The 27514-nt window shown below is 42.7% G+C and overlaps 1 protein-coding gene across 7 annotated transcripts in view; it reads left to right on the top strand.

The window, feature by feature from the left end:
• Positions 1 to 27514, top strand: part of LOC132399123 (septin-9-like) — a 434472-nt gene that overhangs the window by 273212 nt on the left and 133746 nt on the right. For all 7 annotated transcript variants that reach the window (XM_059979124.1, XM_059979123.1, XM_059979122.1 and 4 more), the window contains one exon: positions 13864 to 14055. In XM_059979124.1, coding sequence (XP_059835107.1) covers positions 13864 to 14055 — 192 coding nt within the window. The remainder of the gene's footprint in view (positions 1 to 13863; positions 14056 to 27514) is intronic.

Raw genomic sequence — 27514 nt, 5'->3', positions numbered from 1 at the left:
TGTACTCCACTGTGGTGATCTCTGTTCTGTGTTCGTTGCCATTTGAATAAGACAATAGCACTGGATCCGATAAGCTCCATTGAGAGCCTTTATTCGAAATTTACTTTTACTGTTAAAGCAGAAAAATGAGCACTTTGGTTAGTGGTTATTGTTTGTTATGTGTGGAACATCCATTAAGTTGTTACAACAGCACTGTTTCTTTAGAGGTCACCTCAGAGGCTGTTTAGGACTACTAGGGATAGTTGAAATCAATATAGAATGGTAGTTTCTCATCGTATTAACTTACTAACCCTGGTCGCATAAATGATTTGTACATTGTCCATGGCTCTCTTCCCGTTGCATAAAAAGAACTTCCGTATCAAAATCCTAAACACAAGGGATTCTGCAGGTGCTGTAAACCTTGGGCAGCACACTCAAAATACTGGATGAAGTCAGGCAGCGTCAATGGAGAAGGACAAACAGTAAGCCTCATGCTGAAATGTCAACAGTTATTCCCCTCCATAGATGCTGCCTGACCTGCTGAGTTCCTCCAGCATTTTGCATGTGTTGCAAAATCCTTAGTCCACGTTTTGGTGAACGCAATCTTGAAACTACCACTTTGTGCTTCCTCTCTTTAACCCTTCACGGCCTCCACTATCTGGATTCTGGCACCCAGATACCAGATGACAGGGAGATTGGTTTTATTTTGTGTTGCCTCAGGTATACAGTGAGAACAACAAGTAAGCTTGCCTTGCTGTAGTATCTTTAACTACCAGTAAAGCAGGGAAAATGGTCACCAGATTGTGCTTCCACTTAAAGCAACGCAAACACCATGAGGTAACCTGATTTTACTGATGTATGAAGGATAAATTTTGGGCAGCAGCCTAATTCTCCTCAAAATGGGAAACATGGCGCCTTCAACATTCACCAGAGAGCTGAAAACAAAAAGCCAGAATCCCCAGCAGAACCAGCCTAAATTCTTGTGCTGCTGTCTCGGGAGCTGATTATTCTGAGCTGAGAGTGCTCCCAAATGAGTCACAGTTGACAAGTGCAATAAAATGAAGGCGGACTCCCAATGAAAATGATTGACCCCACTGTATCAGCAAAGTCCATTACAGCATCTGTTTTCCTGGTCTCTGGTGCCATGTTGGGCAGTGATAGAAAGTTCAGGTTGCACATCTGTTCCCTGTTGTGTGTAGCTCCATTTCTGATCCCTGTAGTGTTCTACATCGTGGGCAGTGGATGAGTAATAAATGCAACCGCTTCCATTGTGCCCCTGCTATTGCAAGCTCATTGTTGTGGACGCCTAATTAGTATGGAACAGAGATAGCCAGTTGTAGCAGCAGAAAGACTGGCTTTACGCTTTCTGACTGGACGACTTCAAAACTGCATAGACCTAAAATGAAGACAAGCCGCAAATTTATCAAGTGCTTCCCCCAACAACTGTGGTTTTAAAACTGATGTGTCTTGTCTCCAGGGTCAAACACCTGTACCAAATCTGGAAAATGTAAAGCAGAACGCACAGCTTCTATGGCAGCTTTTGTGTGCGTGTGGAGTTGCTTAGCAACCGACACGTTAGAGTCAACAGCAACTCATTCGTCGCGGTACTCGCAAGATGTTGGGATTTAGGTTGAGGGCTGCAGTGAGCTTAAGCTGTCGACTGACCTTGCAGAACCAAACGATTGTTACTCTGAACCCAACACAGCACAAAAAATAATAAGATAAAGAACACGATGATAAAACAACACTATAAATATAAAGACATAAGATAGCTCATATTCAAAGAATGATTGTATGTCCATAAAGTGATGCTGGACACAGGAGTATTTGTACATAAGGTGACCCTGACAGGAAAGGTTATGGAGAGAAGACAGGAGACTGGAGTTGAGAAGGAAATGGATCAGCCATGATGAAATGACAGGGAAACTCAGAGAGCCAAGTGGCCTAACTCTGATCGTATGTCTTATTGACTATGGAACTGATACAGTAGTGGTGGTTGGGTTGTGGAGGAGTCTGTTAGTAGGTGGAGGTGTTGATCAGCCTTACTGTCTGAGAAAGTAACTGTTTTTGGGTCTGGTGGTCCTGGCATGGATGCTATGTAGCCTGCTCCACAATGTGAGTGGGGCAAACAGTCCATGTGCAGAGTAGGCGGGACCCTTCATGATGTTGCTGGCCCTTTTCTGGCACCTTTCTGTATATCCGTCCTTGGTGGTAGGTAGGCTGCTGCCAGTGATGAGTTTTGACTACCTGTTGTACCTCCAGTCTGCTGCAGAGCAGACACTGGTAAATGCAGGGGGAAAAAAAGACTCAATCACATTCAGAGTATGCTCCCAAAAATAATATTTTTAATGCAGTGTTCACATCAAGTAGGTATGTACAACCCTCCTATCATCAGTCAAGATGGCACAAAAATAATAAATTTACTTTGAAATTTGATAATGTTCAATTTCCTCTGTGTAGCAGTGCTAGTTTTACCAACATGGTTCACAGATTATTTAGAAATATAGAAACATAGAAAATAGGTGCAGGAGTAGGCCATTCGGCCCTTTGAGCCTGCACCGCCATTCAGTATGATCATGGCTGATCATCCAACTCAGAACCCTGTACCTGCTTTCTCTCCATACCCCCTGATCCCTTTAGCCACAAGGGCCATACCTAACTCCCTCTTAAATATAGCCAATGAACCGGCCTCAACTGTTTCCTGTGGCAGAGAATTCCACAGATTCACCACTTTCTGTGTGAAGAAGTTTTTCCTCATCTCGGTCCTAAAAGGCTTCCCCTTTATCCTTAAACTGTGACCCCTCGTTCTGGACTTCCCCAACATCGGAAACAATCTTCCTGCATCTAGCCTGTCCAATTCCTTTAGAATTTTATACGTTTCAGTAAGATCCCCCCTCAATCTTCTAAATTCCAGTGAGTATAAACCTAGTCGATCCAGTCTTTCTTCATATGTTGACCAACTTAACTGAAGGTGTTTGCCACTTAACACAGAAAAGGCAGCAGTTAATTTGCGCATAGCAATCTGGGAGTGAGCAGGTAATAATGTTCATTACTGATGACGATTTCTGGAACAAATATTGACCAGGACAACAGGGATTATTCCTGCTATTTTCTTCAAATAACATCAGAATCAGAATCAGGTTTATTATTGCTGACATACAGTTATGTGCAACAATCTTAGGCATATATATAGCGAGGATGCCTACTGTGGTAATGTTATATATTGCACTGTATTGCTGCTGCAAAAAAAATCATGACATATGTGAGTGATGATAAATCTAATTCTGATATGGGTCTCCACTGTGGACTGAGAGTGGGAAGGGGGCAGGGAGAGGGGAATCATGGTTGGGAAATGAGGAACGGAGAGGGGAATGAGTGGGAAGTACCAGAGAGACATCCTGTAATGATCAATAAACCAATTGGTATCAATGACCTTGCCTGGTGTCTCAGGTCTGGGTGAGTCTGCACCCGTGCCAACTCCTGCCCCTGGCACTCATTCTCTGCCACCTGTCCCACCCCGCTCCCGTGGTTCTCCACCTTCATCATTCCCAACATTCTTTGCTCCTGCCAGATTGACAAATGCAACACTGTTCAAAAGTCCTTGGCATCCTAGCTATATACTGTATATGTGCCTCAGACTTTTGCACAGTACTGGGTGTCGTGAAATTAATTGTTTTATGGCAGCAGTACAGTGCAAGACATAAAACTTACCATAAGTTACAGTAATTTAAAAAGCTAAATCGTGCAAAAGAGGATTAGTGAGGTGCTATTCATGGACTGTCTAGTACTCTCAACAGCGAAGGGGGAGAATATGACTGTAAAACATTGAGTGTGGGTCTTCAGTCTCCCTAGTGCCCCAGGGAGAGGCCATGTCCTGGATGGTGAGGGTCCTTAATAATGGATACCACCTTCTTGAGGCATTGCCATCTGAAAATGTCCACTGGTGAGAGAGAGTTACCCAGCCAATGCTCCTGACATGCTTTGTCGGTGATGGAAATGCTTTGGAACATTAAAAGGTGAGTCATCCTCTACAAGAGACCCAATCGCTGCTAAACTGTCGTAGACACTGTATTTGGTTGATCCAGTTGAATGTCTGGTTAATGGTGACTCCCAGAATGTTGTTGGCAGGGGAACTTGCAGTGATAATGCCAAGAAAATATCAGCGATAAGTGATTACATACTCTGTACACAAGTGGTTCTGCAGATGTTGGAAACCCAAAGCAACACGTACAAAACGCTGGAGGTTCCCCTCTCCCTGTCAAGGAGTAAACACTTCCAGCTAACAAAGTAGTTTAAGCCCAGTCCATTTATTTTCCGTGAAACATGTTTAATCTGAACAACATTCTTAAAACATATTCAAAACTCACAAAGGATTTCCATCTTATAAAAGACTTCCAAATCACAAACCATTTCTAAAACACAAAGGATTTCCAAAACATAGTTACAGTTCCTATAAGCTGAAAAAACATACCAACCATGCAGATAAATGAAATATCCATCTCAAAAATTGAAAGCAGAGGAATGGACTCTAGTTCACCCTGTGTTTCTTTCATACTATTTGATGTTCCTTACACCAATCCTAAAGAGTCTGGATGCTCTCTACATATTGTTTCTTTGTCACTTAGCTGTCTTCACGAGTATATGATATTTCCGCAGATACGTTTTAATACAAACTTGCTAAAAGTTTCTTGGAGACTCTGACTTTGAGGCCGCTATCAGTCCGAGTGGACCATGGATGTTGCATCCTGGCTGTCTAGATATGCAAGCCTGGGCAGTTCGATACAGAGAGCAAGCTGTTGCCCATGTAGCAAGCTCCCCCTCTCCAGGCAACTGAAGAGCCCAAAGGAACGGCAGAGTTTGGTACCAGCTGGGTGGCTGGAGTTGCCTGTCAGCGTTGAACTCAATGTTGGACCGGCTTCGGATTCTCCTGTGGGGTTTACTGCCGAAGCTCCCCCCATGAGCTTGTACAGCCAATAGGCAGCGGAGGTTTGAGATCAGAGTTTTCCTTCCCCTCGATGAGCTGCCACCCACGGCTGATGAGCCCCATATGCCCAAAGTGAGTGGTTTTAAGGCAGCAGTAACCTGCCTTTGACCCTTCTCCTTTTGGTAAAAACAATTCCACTGGGCTTAGTAGCTAAGCCACTCATGAAGGCCTGGAGCTGGACTTGGTTGTCCGAGGCTATTTGAGGTGCTCGTCATTGGGAGCATTTAATAGGTAGTGGGAACTAGTCCTCACTACCATCTCTTCACCAGACCAACCTTAAGGTCTCCAACCTTGGAGACACAGATACCAGATAACCAAAGTTAATGCCGTGAAGCTAACTTCCCTGAGTACATAAAGCTTCCAATTTATTAATAGATCAATCATTGATATCCTAAGGGATTGTCTCCATCTGGTCTATAAGCTTGCTTGAACCAAACAATTTAGCCAGCTTGTCTGTTCTGAAACAAGCCTAATTATATAATCCATAGTCTTACACTGCACCTCTTCAGCAACAAGATAGGTGCTGTGACCCAAAACCCTGTTTTCGATAGACAGTGCTTGTTTGCAAAGCTGTGGATTTTAACTTCAAACTGATTACTGATTTCCATTTATATTAAGAACTGAAGACTGGCCAGATCCATTTATGACTAGATCCTAAACAACGAATATTAGTTGGAAGGTTTACTGACAAGTGTTTGATCTTATAAGCAGCGGCCGCTGTATTTAGAAAGCTAAGCTTGGCAAAAAAAAACATGGGGCTTCTTGGCCCAGGAAGCAAATATTCTTCAAAGAGTTTGAGGAGACTTAGTATGTCACCAAAGACTGTCACAAATTTCTACAGGGGCACCATGGAGGATATCCTTATTGGGTGCATCACCATCTGGTACGGAGGGGCCACTGCACAGTGGCTTCAGAAAGCTGTAAACTCAGCCAGCTCCATCATGGGCACTAGCCTCCCCAGGATCCAGGACACCTTCAAATGGTGATGCCTCAAAAAAGTGGCCTCTGTCATCCAGGAAGAAATACAGGAGCTTGAACCTGCTACAGGAGAAGGAACAGTTTCTTTTGAAAATGGTGGTGCAATAGTTTAAGCAGAAGTATTGAAGGGTCTTGAGATTTATTTGTGGATAGTTGTAACTGGGACATTTTGATAATCCTGTAAATAAAGTTCAGCTCAAACTGGAATTCACTTAAGTCCTCAGGAAAGAAAAATATTGTATACAGAGTCATAGAATACTACAGCACATGTGTTTCCTGCATGTGTTTATGTGTCTATGAAACACTACAGGCCTTTTGGCTAGCTAGTCCATGCCAAACTATTATTTTAAATAGTCCCATTGACTTGAAGATAGACCATAGCTTTCCATATCCCTCCCATCCATGTATCTATCCAGACTTCTTTTAAATATTACAATCAAACTTGCATCCACCACATATGCTGACAGTTTATTCCACACTCACACCACCTTCTTAATTAAGGTGTTTCTCTGCAGGTTCCGCTTAAATAAAGATTAATTTCATTTGTTACATGTACATGAAACATACCTTGAAATGCATTGCTTGTGTCAACTCAAATCAGCAAGGATTGTACTGAGGTACATTTCTGGCACCAACATAGCATGTCAACAACTCACTAACCCTAACAGTATAGTACTGTGGAAAAGCCTGAGGTACATATACCTAAGACCTTTGCACAGTACTGTAGTAATTTTAAGTATTGCACTGTACTGCTGCAAAAAAAAACAAATTTCATGACATTATGTGATTGATGATAAACCTGATTCCGATATGGGTCTCTATTGTGGACTGAGAGTGGGAAGGGAGCAGGGAGCGGGGAATCATGGTTGGGAAAAGGGGAAGAGGGAGGGAAAGAAGCGGGAAGCACCAGAGAGACATTTTGTACTGATCAATAAGCCAACTGTTTGGGATGAAATGACCTTGCCTGGTGTCTCAGGGCTGGGTGTGTCTGCACCTGTGCCAACCCCTTCCATGGCACTCCACCGTCATCATTCCCTACATCCTTTGCTGCAGCCAGATTTACAAACTCACTCTTCACTCCACCTTGGCAAATACAGAACTGTACATCCTTGGAATATGAGAGGAAACCAGAGCACCCAGAGGAAACACATGCAGTTAAGGGGAGAACATTCAAACTCCTTACCGATAGCAGCAGAGCTCGAACCCCAATCTTACAGCTTGGTCTGTAACAGTGTTACCCCAACCGTTACACCACCCTTAACCAATGACTTCTATTTCTCGTCTTACCCAATATCAGGGGAAAATGCCCCACATACATTTACCCTCTCTATACCCTGCATGATCTTGGCTGTCACAGTAAGCTCTCCTCTCATTCTCCTACCTTACAGGGGATAAAATCCCAATCTATTCAAGCTTTCCTGCAACTCAAGTCCCGTCAAAATCCTTGTAAATTTTATCTGCAATTCTCTAGAGTTCAGTGGTGTTGGGGAAGAGCCAAATGTGTTGTTACAAGAAAATATTTCATACAACAAGCAGTTAGGAACTGGAATGCAGATAGAGCTGGATTATATCTGAAAGGAAAGAATTTGCAGGGTTATTTGGGAAAGGATGGGGTAGTGGAACCAGCTAGATTGCTTTTACACAGTGTCAGTTTCAATTTGTTGGACTGAATTGTGTCTTCCTGTGCAGTGGCTATCCCTGTGATTTGTGGGAGATTCAAGATGGTTCATGGTAATTTTATGGTACACAAGCATAAATAGAGATGGCCATTGCCTGGCATGTTTGTGGCACTTATATCACTTGTCACTGATCAGCCCGTGCCAACTTGTTGCCTGGGTCTTGCTGCATGCAGGCATGGTCTGCCATCTTTGCTTAGCGATTGTGAATGGGTTTGAATATTAACCCTGAATGCACTGATTTGCCTTTGAGCAAACCATAGTTTGCAGAAGACAAATTATTTCTACAGCCCCTTTCCAGGACAGTGCCAAGGAAATGCTATCTGGATGGGGGTACTGTCTTTTGGGTGAGATATTAATTCTAATCTGGTAGATGTAGAAGTCTTGTTGCTCTTTCGAAGGAAAGCTGGGAAGATCTTTCTGATGCCCTGGCCAATTGTTAAAGAATAGTTTTACAGATTAAGGATTAGCTTTATTTGTCACATGTACATCGAAACATGCACTGAAACCTGTTGTTTGTGTTAAATCAATCAACAAGGTTTATGTTGGCAGCCCGTAAGAGTTGCCACTCTTCTGGCACCAACATAGCATAGCCACAACTCAGTAACCCTAACGTACATCTGGAATGTGGGAGGAAACCGGAGCACCTGGAGGAAACCCATGCAGCCATGGGGCAAATGTTTTACAGGCAGGAGCGGGAATTGAACCACATTGATGAATAGCTGGTGTTGCAAAGTGATGTGCTAAGCACTACGCTATCATTGGTGACTCAATGATTATCATCTAATCAGCATTTTAATGAGAACATTATCATGGCATTTGTCTGAGGAAGCCAGTAGTGCATTGATTAGCAGCCGTGATGGCCCTTTGAAATTGCAAAAGTCACTATATGGATGAAAGTCTTTTTCTCTCTGTTGATAAACCAGAGGCCAGATTCACGAGGCAGCTGCTGTGAGCGATGTTCATTCACACAGACAAGTTAAGTCTTTTATTGGCCTGATGCTGATGAATGGAGCTAAGCACTGCTGACACTTTCGCCAGCTGTTACAGTAACCAGCCTCGGCAGATGAGCCAGCAAGGGGAGCTCAGGCATGGAAGTTTTAAATATGTTGCTTAGTCAACGTGTTTCGCCATTGATCAAAAGCTTGTAGTGAAGGACTGTCCATTCAGCCCATTGTGGTCACACTGGCTGAAGAATTGAAACCTACTCAGGTTTATGCCTAATGGATTCAAGTCCAACTGCAACTGAAAGATCAGATCAGGAGATAGAACTCCTAACACCTTACATAGAACATCACAACAAAATTACAGGCACTTTGGCCCACAATGTTGTACTAACCTTTTAACCAACTCTTAAGATCAATCTACCCTTTAACTCCTTCATAACCCTCCATTTTTCTATCATCCATGTGCCTGTCTGAGAGTTTCTTCAATGCCCCTATCAGCTGCTACCATCAAAGCTGGCAGGGCATCCCCTCTACACTCTTCTCCAATCACCTTAAGATTTAGCCCCCTGGTGTTAGCCATTTCTGTCCTGGGAAAAGGTCTCTGGCTGTCCACTCGATCTATGTCCCTTACCATCTTGTATACCTCTATCAAGTCACTTCTCATCCCCCTTTGCTCCAGTTTCAAATTTCACCATCTGATGATGTTTCCAATCAGCTTTCTAAGCCACCAACTATCTTAAATCTGTGAGCTGTAGAGACCTGGAGAGATTCAGAACAGTAACAGTCCTTTGTCTCACCAACTCTGTGCTGACTATTTACTCTAATTCTGCTCCACCCTCCCCACATTCCCATCAATTACCTGTGGCTTCTACCACTCGGCTACACACTAGGGGCAACTGACAGGGTTCAATTAACCCATCAAACCTGCATGAACCTGGGATTTGGGAGGAAACCGGAGCAGCTGGATGAACAGGAGCAAACTCACGTGTGAACTCTACACAGACAGCACCAGAGACCATGATTGAACCCACTTTTATCCAGGCATCTCTTGAGCCTTTACCTTTTTACAAGGAAAAAAATCCATGCCAGACCAGTTTTCCTCTGCTCCTGTGTGAAATTCTTCATCCTCGATAGCGTCAGAATCAGAAACAGGTTTAATATCACTAGTGTATGTCGTGAAATTTGCTACCTTTACAGCAGCAGTACAATGTAATACATGATAATAAAAAAATACATGAATTACGGTAAGTATATATAAAATAGTTAAACTAAATAAGGTGTACAAAAATAAAAATTAAAAAAAAGTAGTGAGGGTAGTGTTCAAGGGTTCAATGTCCATTCAGAAATCTGGCGGAGGGAAAGAAGCTATTTCTGCATCACTGAGTGTGCGCCATCAGGCTCCTGTACCTCCTTCCTGATGATAGCAATGAGAAGAAGGCATGTCCTGGGTGATGGGGGTCCTTAATGATGGATGCCACCTTTTTGAGGCATCGCTGATGTCCTGGCTACTACAGAGGCTAGTGATGGAGCTGACTGAGTTTACAACTCTCTGCTGCTTAACATTGATCCTGTGCAGGAGCTCCCCTCCCCCACACTGGACAGGGATGCAACCAGTTCGAATGATCTCCGTGGTACATCTGTAGAAATTCGTGAGTGTCTTTGGTGACAGACCAAATCCTCATAGACTTCTCTGCACTCTCTGGTGCAGTGTTATGAGGTGACAGGAAAATCAGAATCAGAAGCCAGAACAGAGAGAGCTACAGTGTTTAACACAACTTGACGCGCAGTTTCCCCCTGCCCTTTTGTTCCACAGCGTGCTCGACAAAGTTTTGCGATCAGAGAGAGTAGGTAGAGGAACACTCTGGGAAGTTGGGTGAAAGAAACAGGATATGTTGTATACTGTGCGATCAGTTCTTCCCCCCCCCCCCCCCCCCCCAGCTCTCTGATTTATGGAGTGCTACTGGGAAGAGTTAGGCTATGAGAGGCCCTCTCACCATAATAGCAGGGGCATGGATGAACAGAAGCTAAATTGCGGGACTAGCATTAACTTCCGGAAACCTGAGCTGTTAAAGTAAGACATGTGAATCCTACCTTGAGTAAGAAATTAAAGTATTTAGTATCAATAGTGGTATAAATAAGGATGGTAAAAATGTGTTCTGTGTTCTGTCAAGGATTGTGGGTATGCTATGTTGGCACTAGATTGGGTAGCAACACTTGTGGGCTGCTCCCCAGCACACCCTTGGGTATGTTGGTTGATAGACAAGCAATGCATTTCACTGACTTCTCCCTGTACATGTGATAAATAAATTTGGTTTGAATCATAAGTTTGAATCTTGAATAAACCTCATCCAGTAAAATCCTTCAGAGAAATAAAAGTATTACACGCACAGGGAGGAAATCTCTCCTTGTCTGTCCAATACATCAACTCAAGGCTTACTAATGTGGTTTCCTTTTTAACTGCACAAGATGGACAACAAATGTGTGGGCGTTGCCAGTGGCATCTGCGTTTTGTGAATGAATTTGCTTCTCAAAACCTGAAGTGTGGGAACAGGATGGGAGACAAAATCCACATAAGTAAAACTCAAAATTATATAGTTTGATAAGATATAAAGATTCTTAATAGAGAATGGGTTTTTGATGATGAACAGATGTACTGTAAGTAAATTGGCTGGTGGAATGCAGTGGATGAAATTAATTAATCCTTCCTGACCATTTTCTGTAAGTGCACCAATATACAATATATATCTTTCCGCTGCATTTATTTTGGTGGAGTTGAGGGGAGATTCTTTAAATACGTTTTTCCAAACAACACAATTAAATAAAAGCACATGGTCCAATAATATACATTTTTGAAACTTTAGGGACGTCATTACAGGGTCTGTTCCGAACTGATCCTATGACCTACAGGCTCACTTTCAAGGACACTTTACAATTAATTTTCTCAGTATTTTGGGGAAGTGCAGTAGAGATACGTCTCTACCAAAGGAAGTGTAAGGCACTCCTTCCCTCTGCCAACCTGCAGGTCACCTTTGGGCAAAAGGTGTAGCAGCAGTTTAGTGCCCCCCCCCCACCCCCGATCATGGTCATGTGGAGCCATGGGAGCGGGTGGTGGATGGTCTTATGAGCAGCTGGGCATATCACAAGTCCTGGTTATGCAACCACTGACACCAGGCAGGCGATCTCTGGAGAGTATTGATAATGGCTGGTGTCACCCATCTTGTAGAGACACTGCCCAGAAGAAGGCAATGGCAAACAAACCACTTCTGTAGAAAAAATTGCTAAGAATAATCATTGTCATGGAAAGACCGTGATCACCCACATCATACGACACGGCACAGAGCGAACAAATAATCCTCAGTATTATTTTTTGTTTGCACAGTTTGTCTTCCGTAGCACATTGGTTGCTTGTCAGTCTTGATTTATGTTTAGTTTTTTTAATAAATTATACTGTATTCCTGTTTTTTTTTAACTTGTAAATACCCACAAGGAAATGAATTTCAAGGCAGTAGATGGTAACATACATACTTTAATAATAATTTACTTTGACCTTTGAATTTTGTGCCCCAGTGCAGTACCTGGGGGTATGACGTGGTATCTGTCACTAGGAGTTGTTTCGCCAGCCCTGCACCTTCTTCCTCAGGTGACTGTGAAAGAACCCATGGCACTGTCACGGCAAGCCCCAGGCAATATTTATGCCTTAACTGTCACATGGCTATTATTCTATCGCTGTGTGTAAAATTGACCGTGTTTTACAATGACTGGACTTCAAAAGTGCTCCGTAGGTTGTAAAGTGCTTTGGGACAACCCCAAGGTTGTGAAAGTTATTGAACGATTGCAAGTTCTTTCTCTTTCTTGTTTTGCTTATATTAATCCAAGGCTTACCATTAGAAACAGCTGCCGAGGGTGATTGCATTACACATTCTCCGCTGGGGCCCTGTGGATTAGAGCAATAAGTGGATTCACATTTGTGAAAGGGAAAATGACAACCGTTCTAGATGTTGTTTGTACAGACTCTGAAATTATGCACCTTCAGACATGATGGCACAGGCTTCCTTAAAAATGAATAGGTTTTATAGACACTTAGAGGAAAATGGTTGCTAGGCTTCATCTGGTAGCTAGGCCTAATGTGGTTTCCTAGATGGCAATTAACCATATTGATGTAAATTTTCCTAAGAATGTCCCATAATGCCCCAATTATGAAACCATAATGCACAGGAGCAGAATTAGGCTGTTTGGCCTAGTCCATCAAGTCTTCTCCACCATTTGATCCTAGCTGATTTTTTTTCTCTCAACCCCATAAGACATAGATGAGAATTGGGGTTGTGATCTCAGTGGGTGTCTAAGCACTTTTGTGCATAAATAGGTCAAAAGCGGCAGAACTGCTTTTACATTCTCACCCGTGTCTCCTCCACCAACTTTAAGAGAGTGAGGGGTGATGACTGAAACATGGTGGAAGTGGAGAAGATATTTCCTGTGGTGGGAGAATCTAGAATTAAGATTCGCTGTTTAACATTAAGGTGTTGCCCATTTAAGGCCATGATGATGTGAAATTGGTTTATTTCCAGAATGTTCTGAACCTTTGGAACTGTCTTCCTCTGTGAATATTTTTAAGGCAGACTTACATGGATGCTCCAAGTGTGAAAGTTTACTCGTGGTAGGGAAGAACGCAGATTTGAACCTGCAATCACAGACACATTGATGGACAGTATGGTCTCAAAGGGCTGGGTGGTGACAATCTGTCCTTAATTAATATATTTGTCAAATTTACCCATTTCATCTTCCCGATTCACACAGAGCACGGAGCTCAGTTCCGACACCATCTGTAAGAAGTTTGTACGCCCTTCCCGTGATTGCATAGGTTTCCTCTGGGTGCTCGGGTTTACTCCCACAGTAAACCAGATTAACCGGTTAGCAGATCGTTGTAAATTGTCTTGTGATTAGGCTAGGGTTAAGTAGGTAGGTTACTGGGTGGTGCATCTCATTGGGTTGGAAGGGCCTGTTCTTTTCTGTATTTGTAAATATAATTAGCAATTTTAACCACTGCATGTATTATATAAATAAAAATATATAAATAATAAAATTAATGTGACTCCTGTTGATGTTTAAAGTCATTAATGCATGTAGACTAGCTGACTAACCAATGTTGATCATGCTGAAGAAATCATTCCTGCGCAGAAAGCATCTGATTATGATTGACAGTTTTATTTCCACCAGGAAGGTTTGGATTCAATGTCAAATCTTGTGCACGCATTCAGCATTCTTTTCTTTAACTGTCTCTCCCTCTTGTCGTTTTGGCTAGGATTAGGTCTGAAGGAGGTGAAAGCAACGATGGCGGAGAGAACGCAGGAGACTGGGCTTGTTTGCTCGGAAGGATTTAAGAAGGACGTGACGGGGAGAGATCTCTTTGGATACGTGGGCATTGAAGCAGTCCTGGATCAGATGAGACGCAAAGCCATGAAGACCGGGTTTGAATTCAACATCATGGTCGTAGGTAATTATAATGGTGTGAGCCCGAGGGAACCTGCCCTACCTCACTGATTGATACCGTAACCATGCTGTGTCCAGCTTCCTTTATACATGCTGAAGACTGTTTATAGTGTAACTTTAATATGAAAAGGAAGGGTCATATTCTTTACAACAGAGGAAATATAAATTATAAAGCTGTCAGAAACTCAAACAAATCTTTTACACAGTGACTTAATTATGGACAGATGTGTTCTAAGCACTTGGCCTCTAACCTTTGCAACTTTAGTTTAAAACACAGACAATTCCACCCATAAACTCTTCATTTCGGAGATCTACATTTTTTTTCCAGAAAGATTAATAAACACCATAAGTACAATTGATGCATAAATAAATGTAGATGTTATTGAGGTGTTAGGAGGAAGATTTGGCCGACTTTCTCTCTTGACTACAGCATTTGAAGAGGCAGCAGGACCACATTGTGATTTCACTGTGTCGAATTTTATTAGACGTCATTTCCCCCAGAGCATGATGTTTCAAAACTTGTCAAGTGAGAGGCAGGGAAAATAAATGCTTTTGTTTCAACAGTTCTGAACTATGCTCCAGTTACAGGGTGCAGCAGTGTAATGGTGATATTACAGCACGAGCGGTCCAAGTTCTGGACCATTGATCCAAAGGCATGATTTTGAATCCCACCAGGGGAAATTTAAAGTCAATTAAACAAGTGCGGAACCATTGTTGGTAATGGCTACATTGCAACAACTGGATTGTATTAAGAACGCATCTGGTTAACTGAGAGAAACTGCCACTGTAGATAGAACTGGACTCACATAGAACATAGAAATTTACTGCAAGTTATAGGCCCCTCAGCCCACAACGTTGCGCCTAGAATTTCCCTAACACAGAGCCCTCTTTTTCTAAGCTCTATGTACCTATCTAAGAGGCTCTTAAAAGGCCCTGTTGTATTCATCTCTACCACCTTCGCTGACAGGGCATTCCATGCACCCACCACTCTCTGTGTGGAAAAACTTACCTCTGACTTCCACTCAGTACCTGTTTCAAGCACCTTAAAACTATGCCCCCTCGTGTTAGCCATTTCAGCCCCTGGGGAAAACCTATCTACATGATCAATGGCTCTCATCATCTTATACACCTCTATCAGGTCACCTCTCATCCTCTGTTGCTCCAAGGAAAAAAGGCTAAGTATACTCAACCTATTCTCATCAGGTGCATCCTTCAATCCAGGCAACATTCTTGTAAATCTCCTCTGCACTCTCTCTATAGTATCCGCTTCCTTCCTTTAGTGAGGTGACCAGAACTCACTTTCAAGAATTCTTGGTTCGTCTCAAGTTCTTGATATTTATTGCTTATTTATTTATATTATTATTATTATTTCACTTTGTAGTTGCACAATTGTTGCCCTCTGCACTCTGGTGGGCAGTCTTTCGTTTATTGTTTTATGGTCAATAGGTACATTTAATGTCAGAGAAATGTACACAATATACATCCTGAAATTCTTCTTCACAAACAGAGGAGTGCCCCAAACAATGAATGACCCCAGCTCCCCGCCCCATGTGTAATCAGCAACAAAGCAATTAACGAGCACTCAAGCGCACAGCAAAGCCTCAATAAAGACACAGACTTGCAGTACCCCAAAGACTACTTGTTCACCCGGTAATTCGACATACCACAGGCTCTCTCCCTCTCTCTCTCTCTCTCTCTCTCTCTCTCTCTCTCCCCCTAATAAGGGAAAAAGAGGTGTCCCCGTTTCACTGCGAGAGGGGAGATATAACAAAACAACTCGTCGATTTATGGTGCTAAAAGTCTGTTGCGTCGCTTTTTCCGGGCTCTGTGCCCAAAGAACTCGGGTCTCTGGGCACCCAACCAGCAGCCAGCTCGCTGCTTCCGATCTTCCGCCTGCCACGGTGCACCAGGCAGCGGAACCGACCTCCGGAGCCACGAAAATCCGGCACCCTGAAGGCGCGCTGGTCTTCTCGGCTGCATCCTCGGCATATCGAAAAGAAACGATCGTGAGGCCCGAGAGCGGGTCCCATTTCCACAAGGAACCGAAGTCAGCGTGTAACTCCAGGTCAGGGTCTTCAAAAGAACCGTGAAAAGGGACAAAAATAAATTAAATATAGAAGTAGAGCTATTTCCAAAGATGCAAACAAAGGATTCACTTTTAGGTGCCATTGTCCTCCTAAGCTCCGTATTCTATATATTGCTGTATAGAATTATTGAGTATGTCCACAAGAAAATGAATCTCAGAATTGTATATGGGGACATAAGCATACTTCGATAATAAATTTACTTTGAGCTTTGGTACTAATGTAGCTGAACTTCAAATTGAAATGTGTCAGGTTTAATCATGGCTTCTAATATGGCATGATTGATTGCCTCCGTAGATAATGATTTTTTTAAGGAAGTGGCGTTTCACCCAGCCTAGTAATCTGCACTTTGATTTGAGAACCTGCCTGCCTGCACTTGGTATTTGGAATGAAGCTTGGCCTCCCAGATGGTACTTTCCTGGAACTTTTGTTTTTGGCGTGTCACTCCAGACAGTCAGCCATTCTTGTCTGGCGCGTCGTGTCAGGATTGGTCTCCTTTCGGATTAACTGGGTCACAATATGAACGTTCCTGACTCGATCCTTGTTTTCCTACGAGGCCGAGTGGCTAGCTCGACACTCAACCCGGCATGGATGGAAGGTGTGCTCGATGGTGGCCCAACTTGGATTCGAACTCAGGAGCCTTCGCTCCGGAGTCCGGCGCTGATACCATTGTGCCACCATCCTGCAACTATTCATGCCCAAATATCTTCCTCAGGTCATGTTCCAGGTTGCCATGGGAACCAGCAAGAGTGTGAGTTTAGGTAGGGTAGCAGTTGGAGCAATGCTATTACAACTGGGGGTGGCGGGGTTCAATTTCAGAGCTGCCTGTAAGAAGTTTGTGCATTCTTGCTGTCAGCACATGGGTTTCCTCCTAGTGCTCTAGTAGGTTAATTAGTCATTGTAAATTGTTTTGTAATTACGCTGGAGTTAAATAACTGTGTTGCTGGGAGCTGCAGCTCACTGAGCCAGAAGCACCTATTCTGTGCTGTACCTCTCAATAGCTATATTTATTTTTGATATCTTTTCTTAGAGAGATATTATACTGTAGTTTAAAATGTCAGGTTCAAGCCAAATCACTGCAGCTTGATATCTTACTCCCTGTTGCCTCAAAACATTGTTAGACTTGAATTATCATTAAACCTCATTGATCCATGTATTGCAGGGGTTCCCAGCCTGGGGTTCATGGACCTCTTGGTTAAAGGTAGGGGCTGAACGGTAGATTTTTATGCCTGTTGATGCACCTTAGCATCAGTTTCATTTTTATATGAAAGAAGGGACCGGCATCTCTCTTGCCTTTCATTGCATCAGGATGGCATCAACCCAATGAAGTGCTTTGGAAGTGTAAGTTGAGTGAAGGTGTGTGATTCCACTGGAGTGTCACCCGCACTCTGGTTGTCATTCAAGTACTACAGGCTAGAGCTTCCATATTCTACCTTTCATGACCAAACTTCATTTCCTCTTCTGAGATGCTATACAGTCGGTAGCTACTTTATTATGTACACCTTCCTAACTCAAATATCTAATCAGCCAAGCATGTGGGAGCAACTCATTGCATAAAAGCATGTAGACATGGTCAAGAGGTTCAGTTGTTGTTCACTATCGTCTAGGTGACTTTAACAGTGGAATGATTGTTGGTGTTAGATGGGGTGGTTCGAGTATCTCAGAAACTGCTGATCTCCTGGGATTTTTACACATAGGTGTCTAGAGTGTACAGAGAATGGTGTGAAAAACAAAAAAGAAATAACATCCAGTGCGCGGCAGTCCTGTGGTTGTTAATGAGAGAGGTCAAAAGACAATGGCCAGACTGGTTCAAGCTGACAGGAAGGAGACAATAACTCAAATAAATACACGTTACAACAGTGGTGTGCAGAAGGGTATCTCTGAACACACAACATGTCAATCCTTGAAGTGGATGCACCACAGCAGCAGAAGACCACAAAGATACACTTTAATAGGGAAAGGAGATATGTAATACAGTAAGTGGTCACTGAGTGTACAATAGTTTGTTATATTCACTCTATTCTCCAAGTCCAACATATTTCAAATTGGGTCCCCTACTCCTCACTAGTCAGTATTGTTAAAAATGCCAGTCTCCCTCACAATGCTGGACTCTAGTGTTGGGCTGTCCCGGGGTTTAACAACTGAATGGTTGAAGGGAAGTTCTGTAGTTGTTCTCGAATCTGTGATGTCTTCAGTTTTTGTACCTCCATTCCAAAGATGGATGCAGAAGAACGTCATGGGCCATCTGCTGGGGGATCTTTGATCATGTTGCCTACTTGAGGCAGCACCTCCTGTAGACACATCATGGGCACATCCCTTCAGAGTCCACACTTCTGGCTTGTTGTGCTTCCCTTAATGGAATGATTTAAATATTTTAATGCTATAAGATGTTTCTGAAGATGATACTCCACCAAATAGAAATGCACCTGCTAACTATCATACACTGTGGTAATTATAATGGGAGATAATTTTGGCAGAACTTGGTTGTAACTCAGATATTATTTTGTGAATCAATTTGAACTAAGTTGTTTATATTATTTTGTGATTTAGGAAGGGTCATAATTACTTTAGACTTTAGATTAATATTACACCTTGTTTGAAGTTTGTCTTTATCTACATTAAGTATTTATTAATACATTAAAGAGTTACAAAGGGAAACCTTGCTGCTGTTATCACACCTTTGTGAAAAACTTTTGGATAAAATTTAATTATTGATTTAAACACATTAGCTATACATTAGCTCATGTATTTAGACAATAATATATTAGGTGCTTATGTATTAAATTATAGACTTAAGCCTTTTGATATTGAAAAGTTCAGTACAGTTTTCAAAATGCTGTACAGTCTGCAAGATGTCTAACTTAATTTCCTTAAATATTCCGTCATGTATCCCATGATAACCAGAAATCCTGTTAAATGAAGGAAGTCATTGTAAGACTGTCTTTAATGAGATCAATTTACCCTTAAGGTAAACATTTCCTTTGGGAAAATTAAGTTGACCTTAATAGTTTCAACAAATCAATCAATATTATTGGCCTCATCAGTGAGAGAACTTCATAACTTTTCTACTGACTGAACACTCCAGGATTTTTTTTTCAAATTTGTTGTTTGATAAATTGAAAAAAATTATATTTATAATCAAAATCTGAAAGTTGTGTGGCCCTTCCTTCCATAAGCGCTCTAGAGTAGGGAAGGAGAGTTAGGATGTTGATGGGTGGAGAAAGAGAGGGTCAGGGAAGTGAAGGTCAGATAACGGGGAGGGGCGCATATATTTCCTCCCTTTGCGATGCCTTGAATTTTTGGATCTGTGTCTCTGGAAGATGATAAGTAACTGGCTCAAGTCCAAGTGGAATGTGCCGAGAATACTCAGAAATTGCTCGCACTGTGGAGCAGCTTGTAGAACAGCTACCTCATAGCTCCAGTGTCCTGGCTGGATGGGAATGAGAGCAGAGTAAAGTGAGATTTTAAAAAAATTGTTTGATTGCTGGTCGGTGCAGCTGATTGGCTGTAAAAGTTGTGGGATGAATGGCTCTGGTTCAATTGGCGTAATTTGGGTAGATCTTGTGGGGAAGGGTGGCAAGTATTTCATTCCATTCTTTCTTACACTCTTGGATGTTTGAGTCAGAATAATACAGAACGCATCCTCCATGCTGTCCGTATTTACTGTGGTGCCCAGTAAGCCAGTCCCGTTTGCCTGTGCTTGGCCCATATCCCCCCAAAACTCCTTCTATCCATATAGTTATCTAAATATCTTTTGAATTTTGCCACTGTACCTTACTCGGCCACTTTCTCTGGCAGCTCATTCCATAAACTCTCTTGCATGAAGAAGTTGCCCCTCTGATCTGTTTTAAATCTTACACCTCTCATATTAAACCTGTGCCCGATAGATTTTAACAGCACACACAAACTGCTGGAGGAACTCTTTTCTGTACATGCTGCTCGGACTGCTGAGTTCTTCCGGCATTTTGTGTGTGTTTCTTGGATTTCCAGCATCTGCAGATTTTCTCTTGTTCCCAATCGATTTTAGTGCCCCTCCGGTGAGGAGAAAAAAAGATTGTGTGTGTGTGTGTGTGTGTGTGTTTTCATTCCATCGGCCACTCTTTGCTTCCACACTCCATCTTTGAAGTTGAAGGGCCATTTCCCCATCTGCTTGGCTCCGCTCCCTCCCCCCGCATCCATTATCTTCTGTCTGTTGCCTCTCAGTAGGTCTCATCCTGTTTTAACTCATGCTGAAAGTACCACAGCCCATTTTTTCCCCCCTTTATCCCTCCAGGTCTTGTATATCACTCGCAACTTGCTGAAAATGTACAGTGCAGATAGGACTTCTGTCTCACAGTACTCTGTAAACCTGAAAAATCATATTTTGGGGAAAGAAAATCCTTGATATGCTGAAGTAAACTTGATACTGTACATATTTACACTTATGAGCTTCAATCTCCTAAATGGTTTCTCACAGTTTATGCACAGCTTTGACCAATAGTTGATAATAGTTTCACTTCAGGCACTCGCAAAAGCTTCTCTGAGACAGCTGGCAGTTGACATCTGGAGACGATTTCCTTCCTTATTTTCCCCCTCTCCCTAGGGGAGATGGTAAACTTTTGCACACTGGAAGGTTCGTAATTAGAGGGTGCAGCTATAAGGTAGCCTGGTCCAGCAAAAGAAGTGTCCCAGCATAAGTTTAAGACTTTGTTTCAATTTGTTAAGTTCGTTTTTCTACACTCAGCCTGGGAACCATAGACCCCCTTGCCTAATAGTATGGCATAAAAAAGGTTGGAAATCCTTGTTAATTATATTCTTGATTGCTTTGTCAACCCATCCCACCACTTGTGTGATCTGTCAATCCCGACAGCGTTCAGCTTCATTGCAAAGTCTCAATCTTCCTTAAACTGTGCCAGATGTCACAACAGCACTGCTGATAGTCCTGAATGTGCATGTTTAATTTAAATTTCTGATTATTTCAGACGTTTAAATGTAATTGAATTCATACTAAGAAAATAAGTGTGTTGTGTTAGTACTTAGGCAACATTCAAAGCTGGCTACAGTATTAGGATTGCACATTCTGCAAATGGTACCAAAAATGTTGGCCACATGAACGTATCATTTTGAAGCAAACTCACTGAAAATGATAGTGTAGCGATTATTAACGCTAAATAGCGTAAGTTAATTGAATTCACTAAGCCGTGGCCAGTGTGGACTTGACGCACGTGCTTCTACAGCTGCTGAAATGTTATTGCAGTTGGATTCACATGGGTGATGGATTATATGTTTACAGGGCAATAAAGAAGAGAAACTAGAGACTTTTCTGGAGGAGTGACACTGTTTGCTAATAAAGAAACGGCCCTGCTGACATACAGATGGTGTCCAGCTTATACACTCTAAGCAACTGCTTTATTTGGAACTAATAATTCTGATTATCATGCACGGTGATGTCTGTCCGAAACTGCTGATTTCTCGGAGATCTCAAGATCTTGGTTTTCTGAAGGGACATCGGCGTTTCCTGTGTAATTGCGTCAATCTTGGGATTTTATTCGGATTTTAGGATATTGGTCACACTAAGCCAAATACTTGTCACAACGTCTCCACTGGGGCTTTTTCCTGTCCAGTGTGACTTGTACTGTATACGGTGATATGTTTATACTGTTGCTGTTCGTTCCCCTTCAAAGCTCTGCAGGTGATTGAAGGGGCTGATATTGTAGAGAGAAAGAAAGTGCCCATTTGGAAGAGTGTAGAACAGGCTGATAACCTCACAATCAGTTCAGGTTCAAAGTGAATTTATTATCATAGTATGTATGTCAACAGAGTCTACCTTGAAATTCACTTTTTGCAGGCTTTCCCAGTAAAACATAGAATTAATGAAAAACTACATACAAAGACCGACAAACAGCAATTGTGTGAAAGAAGACAATCTGTGCAAATACGAAAGAAAAGCAAATAAATAGATAGATAGATAATACTGAGAACATGAGTTGTAGAATCCCTGAAAGTGAGTGAGTAAGTTGTAGAATCAGTTCAGTGTTATTCACGCTAATGTTTGTAGGGTAATAACTGTTCCTGTACCTGGTGGTTGGGAGCTGGCAGACAGAACAAGGTGTGATATTTATTTACTACAGTTCAGCATTCAATACTATCATTCCCTCAAAGTTCATCAATAAGCTTCAAGACCTTGGCTTCAATACTTCCTGGTGCAATTGGATTCTCAATTTCCTCACTGGCAGTCCCCAGTCAGCTCACATTGGCAACAACATCTCCTCCACAATCTCCATCAGCACAGGTGCACCACGAGGCTGTGTGCTTAGCCCCCAGCTTCCTTTACACTCATGACTGTTGCTAAGCTCAGCTGCGATGCCATATTTAAGTTAGCTGACGACACCACTGTTGTTGGCCGAATCAGCAGTGGTGATGAATTATCATCTAGGATTTTGCTACAGCAAAAACCTCTCACCCAATGTCAGCAAGACCAAGGAGCTGATAATTGACTTCAGGAGGCGGAAGCCAGAGATCCATGAGTCAGTCCTCTTCATGAGGTCAGAGGTGGACAGGGTAACAAGTTTCAATTCCTCTGTGTTATCGTTTCAGAGGACTTGTGCTGGGCCCAACATGTAAGTGCAATTACGAAGAAAGAACAGCAGTGCCTCTACTTCCTTAGGAATTTGTGAAGATTTGGCACGACATTTATAACTTTGACTAACTTTTATAGTTGAGTGGTGGAGAATATATTGGCTGGCTGCACCACCACCTGATAATGGAAACACCAATGCCCTTGAATGGAAAATCCTATGAAAAGGTGTGGATATGGCCCAGTCCATCACGGGTAAAGCCCTCCCCACTGTAGAGCACATCTATGTGAAGTGCTGTTTCAGGAAAGCAGCATCCTATATCAGGGACCCCATCACCCAGGTCATGCTTTCCCCCTGCAGCTGCCATTGTAAGGAGGTACAGAAGCCTCAAGACCTACAACACAAGGTTTAGGAACAGTTATTAGCCCTCAAGCATCAGGCCCCTGAACCAGAGGAGATAACTTCACTTAACTTGCCCCATCACTGAACTGTTCCCAGATTTCACTTTCAATAACTCTCCATCTCATGTTCTCAATACTTATTAGTTCCTTATTATTTGTCTGGTTGTTTGTTTATTATTTTTTTCCTTTCTTTTTGTATTTGCACAGTTTGTTTTTCTCACACTGGTTGTCCTCCTTGTTCGTGCTGTCTTTCACTGATGTTATTATGGTTATTGGATTTATTGAGTATGCCCAGAAGAAAATTAATCTCATTTTATATGGTGACATATAGGTAGTTTTATGATAAATTTACTTTGAACTTTAACCCCACATTGGATATTGGAAATAGAAACATAGAAAATCTACAGCATGTTACAGAATCTTTGGCTCACATGTTGTGCTGACCATGTAACCTACGCTAGAAGCTGCCTAGAATTTCCCAATTTCCCTCTATTTTTATAAGCTCCACGTACCTATCTAAGAGGCTCTTAAAAGACCCTATTGTATCTGCCACTACCACTGTCATTGGCAGTGCATTCCACACAACCACCACTCTGTGTGAAAAACTTACCTCTGACATCCCCCTATACCTACTTCCAAGCTCCTTAAAACTATGTCCCCTCATCTTAGCCATTTCAGCCCTGGGAAAAAGCCTCTGGCTATCCACACAATCAATGCCTTTCATCACCTTATACACCTCTATCTGGTCACCTCTCATCCTCCGTCACTCCAAGGAGAAAAGGCCAAGTTCACTCAACATATTCTCATAAGGTACACCCTCCAATCCAGGCAACATCCCTGTAAATCTCCTCTGCGCTGTCTCTATAGTATCCACATCCTTCCTTTAATGAGGTGACCAGAATTGAACACAGCACTCCAGTGGGGTCTAACAGTCTTATATAGCAGTAACATTACCTCCCGGCTCTTGAACTCAATCCCACGGCTGATGAAGGCCAGCACACCATTCGCCTCCTTAACAACACTGTCAACCTGCACAGCCACTTTGAGTGTCCTGTGGACTTGGACCCCAAGATCTCGTTGATCCTCCACACTGCCAAGAGTCTTACCATTAATGTTCTATTCTGTCCTCCTTTAGTAAGCTGTTGAACCTGGGATCAACTGAAACTACTGAACTCAAAATGAATAGGCTTTTCCCTGGTCACGGTTGAGAAGGTCAGTAGAATGAAGGGACAGATTGGCTCTGATCCACTGATCTTTTAGATAAACTTGAGGACAGATGGCCAATTCCTGGTCCTAAATGCCTCAAAATTAATCATTCACTGAAGTGGAATGGAAAAGACCAAGATCGAGTGGTAGTCTCAGTAACAAATGTAAGAAGAAAGGTGAGGCAATGATAGAAAAGGGGGTAAATGTGAATAAAATGGGGACACACAGAAAAGGGAGTGGAATTGAAGATTTTTGAACAATGTATTGTTGAGAATCACTGATACTACAGCTAGTTGAGATTAGAACTAGAAGTCATGGGTTGAAGGTGAAAGGTGAAATATTTAGAGGAACATGAGGAAGAACTGGGGTTCGAGTCCATAGAAGGCAGCTGCGCAGGTTGACTGTGTGGTACAGAAGGCATACGGTGTATTGGCCTTCATCAATCATGGAATTGAGTTTAGCAGCCGTGAGGTAATGTTGCGGCTATATAGGGAACTGGTCAGACCCCACTTGGAGTACTATGCTCAGTTCTGGTTGCCTCACTACAGGAAAGATGTGGAAACCATAGAAAGGGTGCAGAGGAGATTTACAAGGATATTGCCTGGATTGGGAAGCATGCCTTACGAAAACAGGTTGAGTGAACTCGGCCTTTTCTCCTTGGAGCAATGGAGGATGAGAGGTGACCTGATAGAGTTGTATAAGATGATGAGAGGCATTGATCATGTGGATAGTCAGAGGCTTTTTCCCAGGGCTGAAATGGTTGCCATAAGAGGACACAGGTTTAAGGTGCTGGGGAGTAGGTACAGAGGAGATGTCAGGGTTAAGTTTTTATGCAGAGAGTGGTGAGTGTTTGGAATGGGCTGCCGGCAATGGTGGTGAAGGTGGATATGATAGGGTCTTTTAAGAGACTTATGGATAGGTACATGGAGCTTAGAAAAATAGAGGGCTATAGGTAAGCCTAGTAATTTCTAAGGTAGGGACATGTTTGGCTTTGTGGGCCGAAGGGCCTGTATTGTGCTGTAGGTTTTCTATGTTTAACTTCACTCAGGGAGATAATGAGGGCGTGGAACGAGCTTCTAACAAATTGGTGGGTGTGGGTCCGATTTCAACATTTGAGAGGTTTGGATAGGTATGTAGATGGGAGAGGTATGGAGAACTGTAGTCCAAGTGCGGTTTATTGGGACTATGCAGACTAATAGTTTGGCACCGACTAGATGGGCTGAAGGGCTTTTTTCTCTGCTGTACTGCTCCATGTCTGTGGTTTTGTACTTGCCAGTGGTCCTGGGCTGTGGAAAATCACATAGGGGTAGGATGTGTAGAGCAAAAGGTGGGGTGCTGAGGATCGTGGATCAACAGAGGGATGTTATGCTTCAAGTTATTATTTGAAAGAAGGAACACAGATGGATAGGTTGGTGAAGACAGCATATGGCACGTTTGCTGTCATAGGTAGGGACATACAGTATAAAGTAAGGAGTCCATGATACAACTTTACCAGTGACCCTGGTTCAATTACATCACTATTTATAAGGAGTTTGTTCACTTTTCCTGTGACTGCGTGGGTTTCCTCCAGGTGCTCCAGTTTCCTCCCACATTAAAATAACCTATGGATTAATAGGTTAATTGGTCACATGGGTGTAATTGGACAGGGCGGGTTCGTGGCCCAGAAGGGCCTGTTATTGTGCTGTGTCTCTAGTTAAATAAATACATTTCCAAAACACTTGTTAGGGCGCACTCGGAGTATTGTGTGGAGATTTGGCCGCCACTCTGTGGAAAAAATGTAATTGTGCTGGAGAGAGTTGTTACGTACCCCGTAACTGGGTGTCAGACCAGCAGAGAAAGAAGAATCCGTTGGAGTCTGGTGGTACCAAAACTAAAGGTGTTTATTAGTAAACCACACAATACAGTATCAAAAATGCAAATATACATATAACACTAGTTAGCAGTAATAAACCTAAAAGTGTAGGAATAATAATAAGCAATAATAAACAAGCTCTATCTATGTCTAGGGGTAAATGAATTGTCATAGAAGAGTATAAAGTTCAGTTCAGTTCATACGTGCTGAGGTAGTTATGGTTGTTGTGTTGTAATCGTTGGAGCGAGAGCACAAGCGAGCGAGCTGTAACAGCTGCAGCAGGCAAACCTTCTGTGGCTTTCTTATTCCGTCGTATTGTTGTGGTCATTCAGCTATGACCCCTCCGTCCTTCAGCTAGACAGTTCTTCTGTGGTGGACTCGTCACTCTGGCATGAGTGAACACACACACAAGTCCCCACCGGCCCTGCCGTCACACTGTGAGCTGTACTGACCAATCTCCTGATTCGGTCTCCGAAGCCCCCACCTTTCTGTGGGTTCACAACACTCAGTCAGTGTCTGAAGGGTGTCTCCCCAGACCTGTCTTTTATCCCTACTAACGGGGTCTCAGCTATCCATCAACTCTGAATGACTGTGTCCATCAAATCAGGCCACTCCTGCTGTCTCCTGAGGAATGTTACTGAGCAAAGTAAAGTCCTTGTAGTGAAGGGTAAATAATCCAGGAAGAGTCAAAATACAGTAAATCAACAGTCTCTCTCTCCCCCTCTTATCTGTAGCAGATGTTCCTGCCTCTGTGCTTCATCTGTCTCTCTCTCTCATTGGTAGCATAGCAACAGTAATAGTTCGTAGTTCTCAAAGTGGGGGGGGAATGGTTAACTCTGCACCATTTTCCATCAGGTCTGTTCATCACTCATAACAGAGTGCAGAGGGAACTCACCAACACGTTGGCTGAATGCGAGAACTTCAGTTACAAGGAGAGATTGGATAGGCTGTGCTTCATTTACCTGTAATGAAGGAGGTGAGGGGTGATTGCATAGAGTCATGTCAGGTTATCTGAGGTAAGGATAGGGTGGTTTTAATATACAACACAGTAAAAGGCTCTTCTGGCCCAAAGGGCCACACTTCCCAATGGCACCCATGTGACCTATCAGTGTACTAACCCATACATCTTTGGAATGTGGGAGGAAATAGGAGATAATGGAGAAAACCCACACAGTCACAGAGAGAATGTACAAACTTCTTGAAGACTGGTCACTGGCACTGTAATAGTAATACGCTAACTACTATACCACCGTGCCATCCTGGATCTTCAAATCTTTAAAATCACTTTGCCAGCTATCGGGTATAAGTTGAAAGGAGGGCCTGACTTTCTGCTGGGGATTCCTACTCCATGACATTTTGGACC

This window comes from Hypanus sabinus, chromosome 9, assembly GCF_030144855.1.
Source record: "Hypanus sabinus isolate sHypSab1 chromosome 9, sHypSab1.hap1, whole genome shotgun sequence".
Classification (NCBI taxonomy): domain Eukaryota; kingdom Metazoa; phylum Chordata; class Chondrichthyes; order Myliobatiformes; family Dasyatidae; genus Hypanus; species Hypanus sabinus.
The sequence above is the reverse complement of the archived record's forward strand: the minus strand, read 5'-3'. Positions and strand labels throughout refer to the sequence as shown.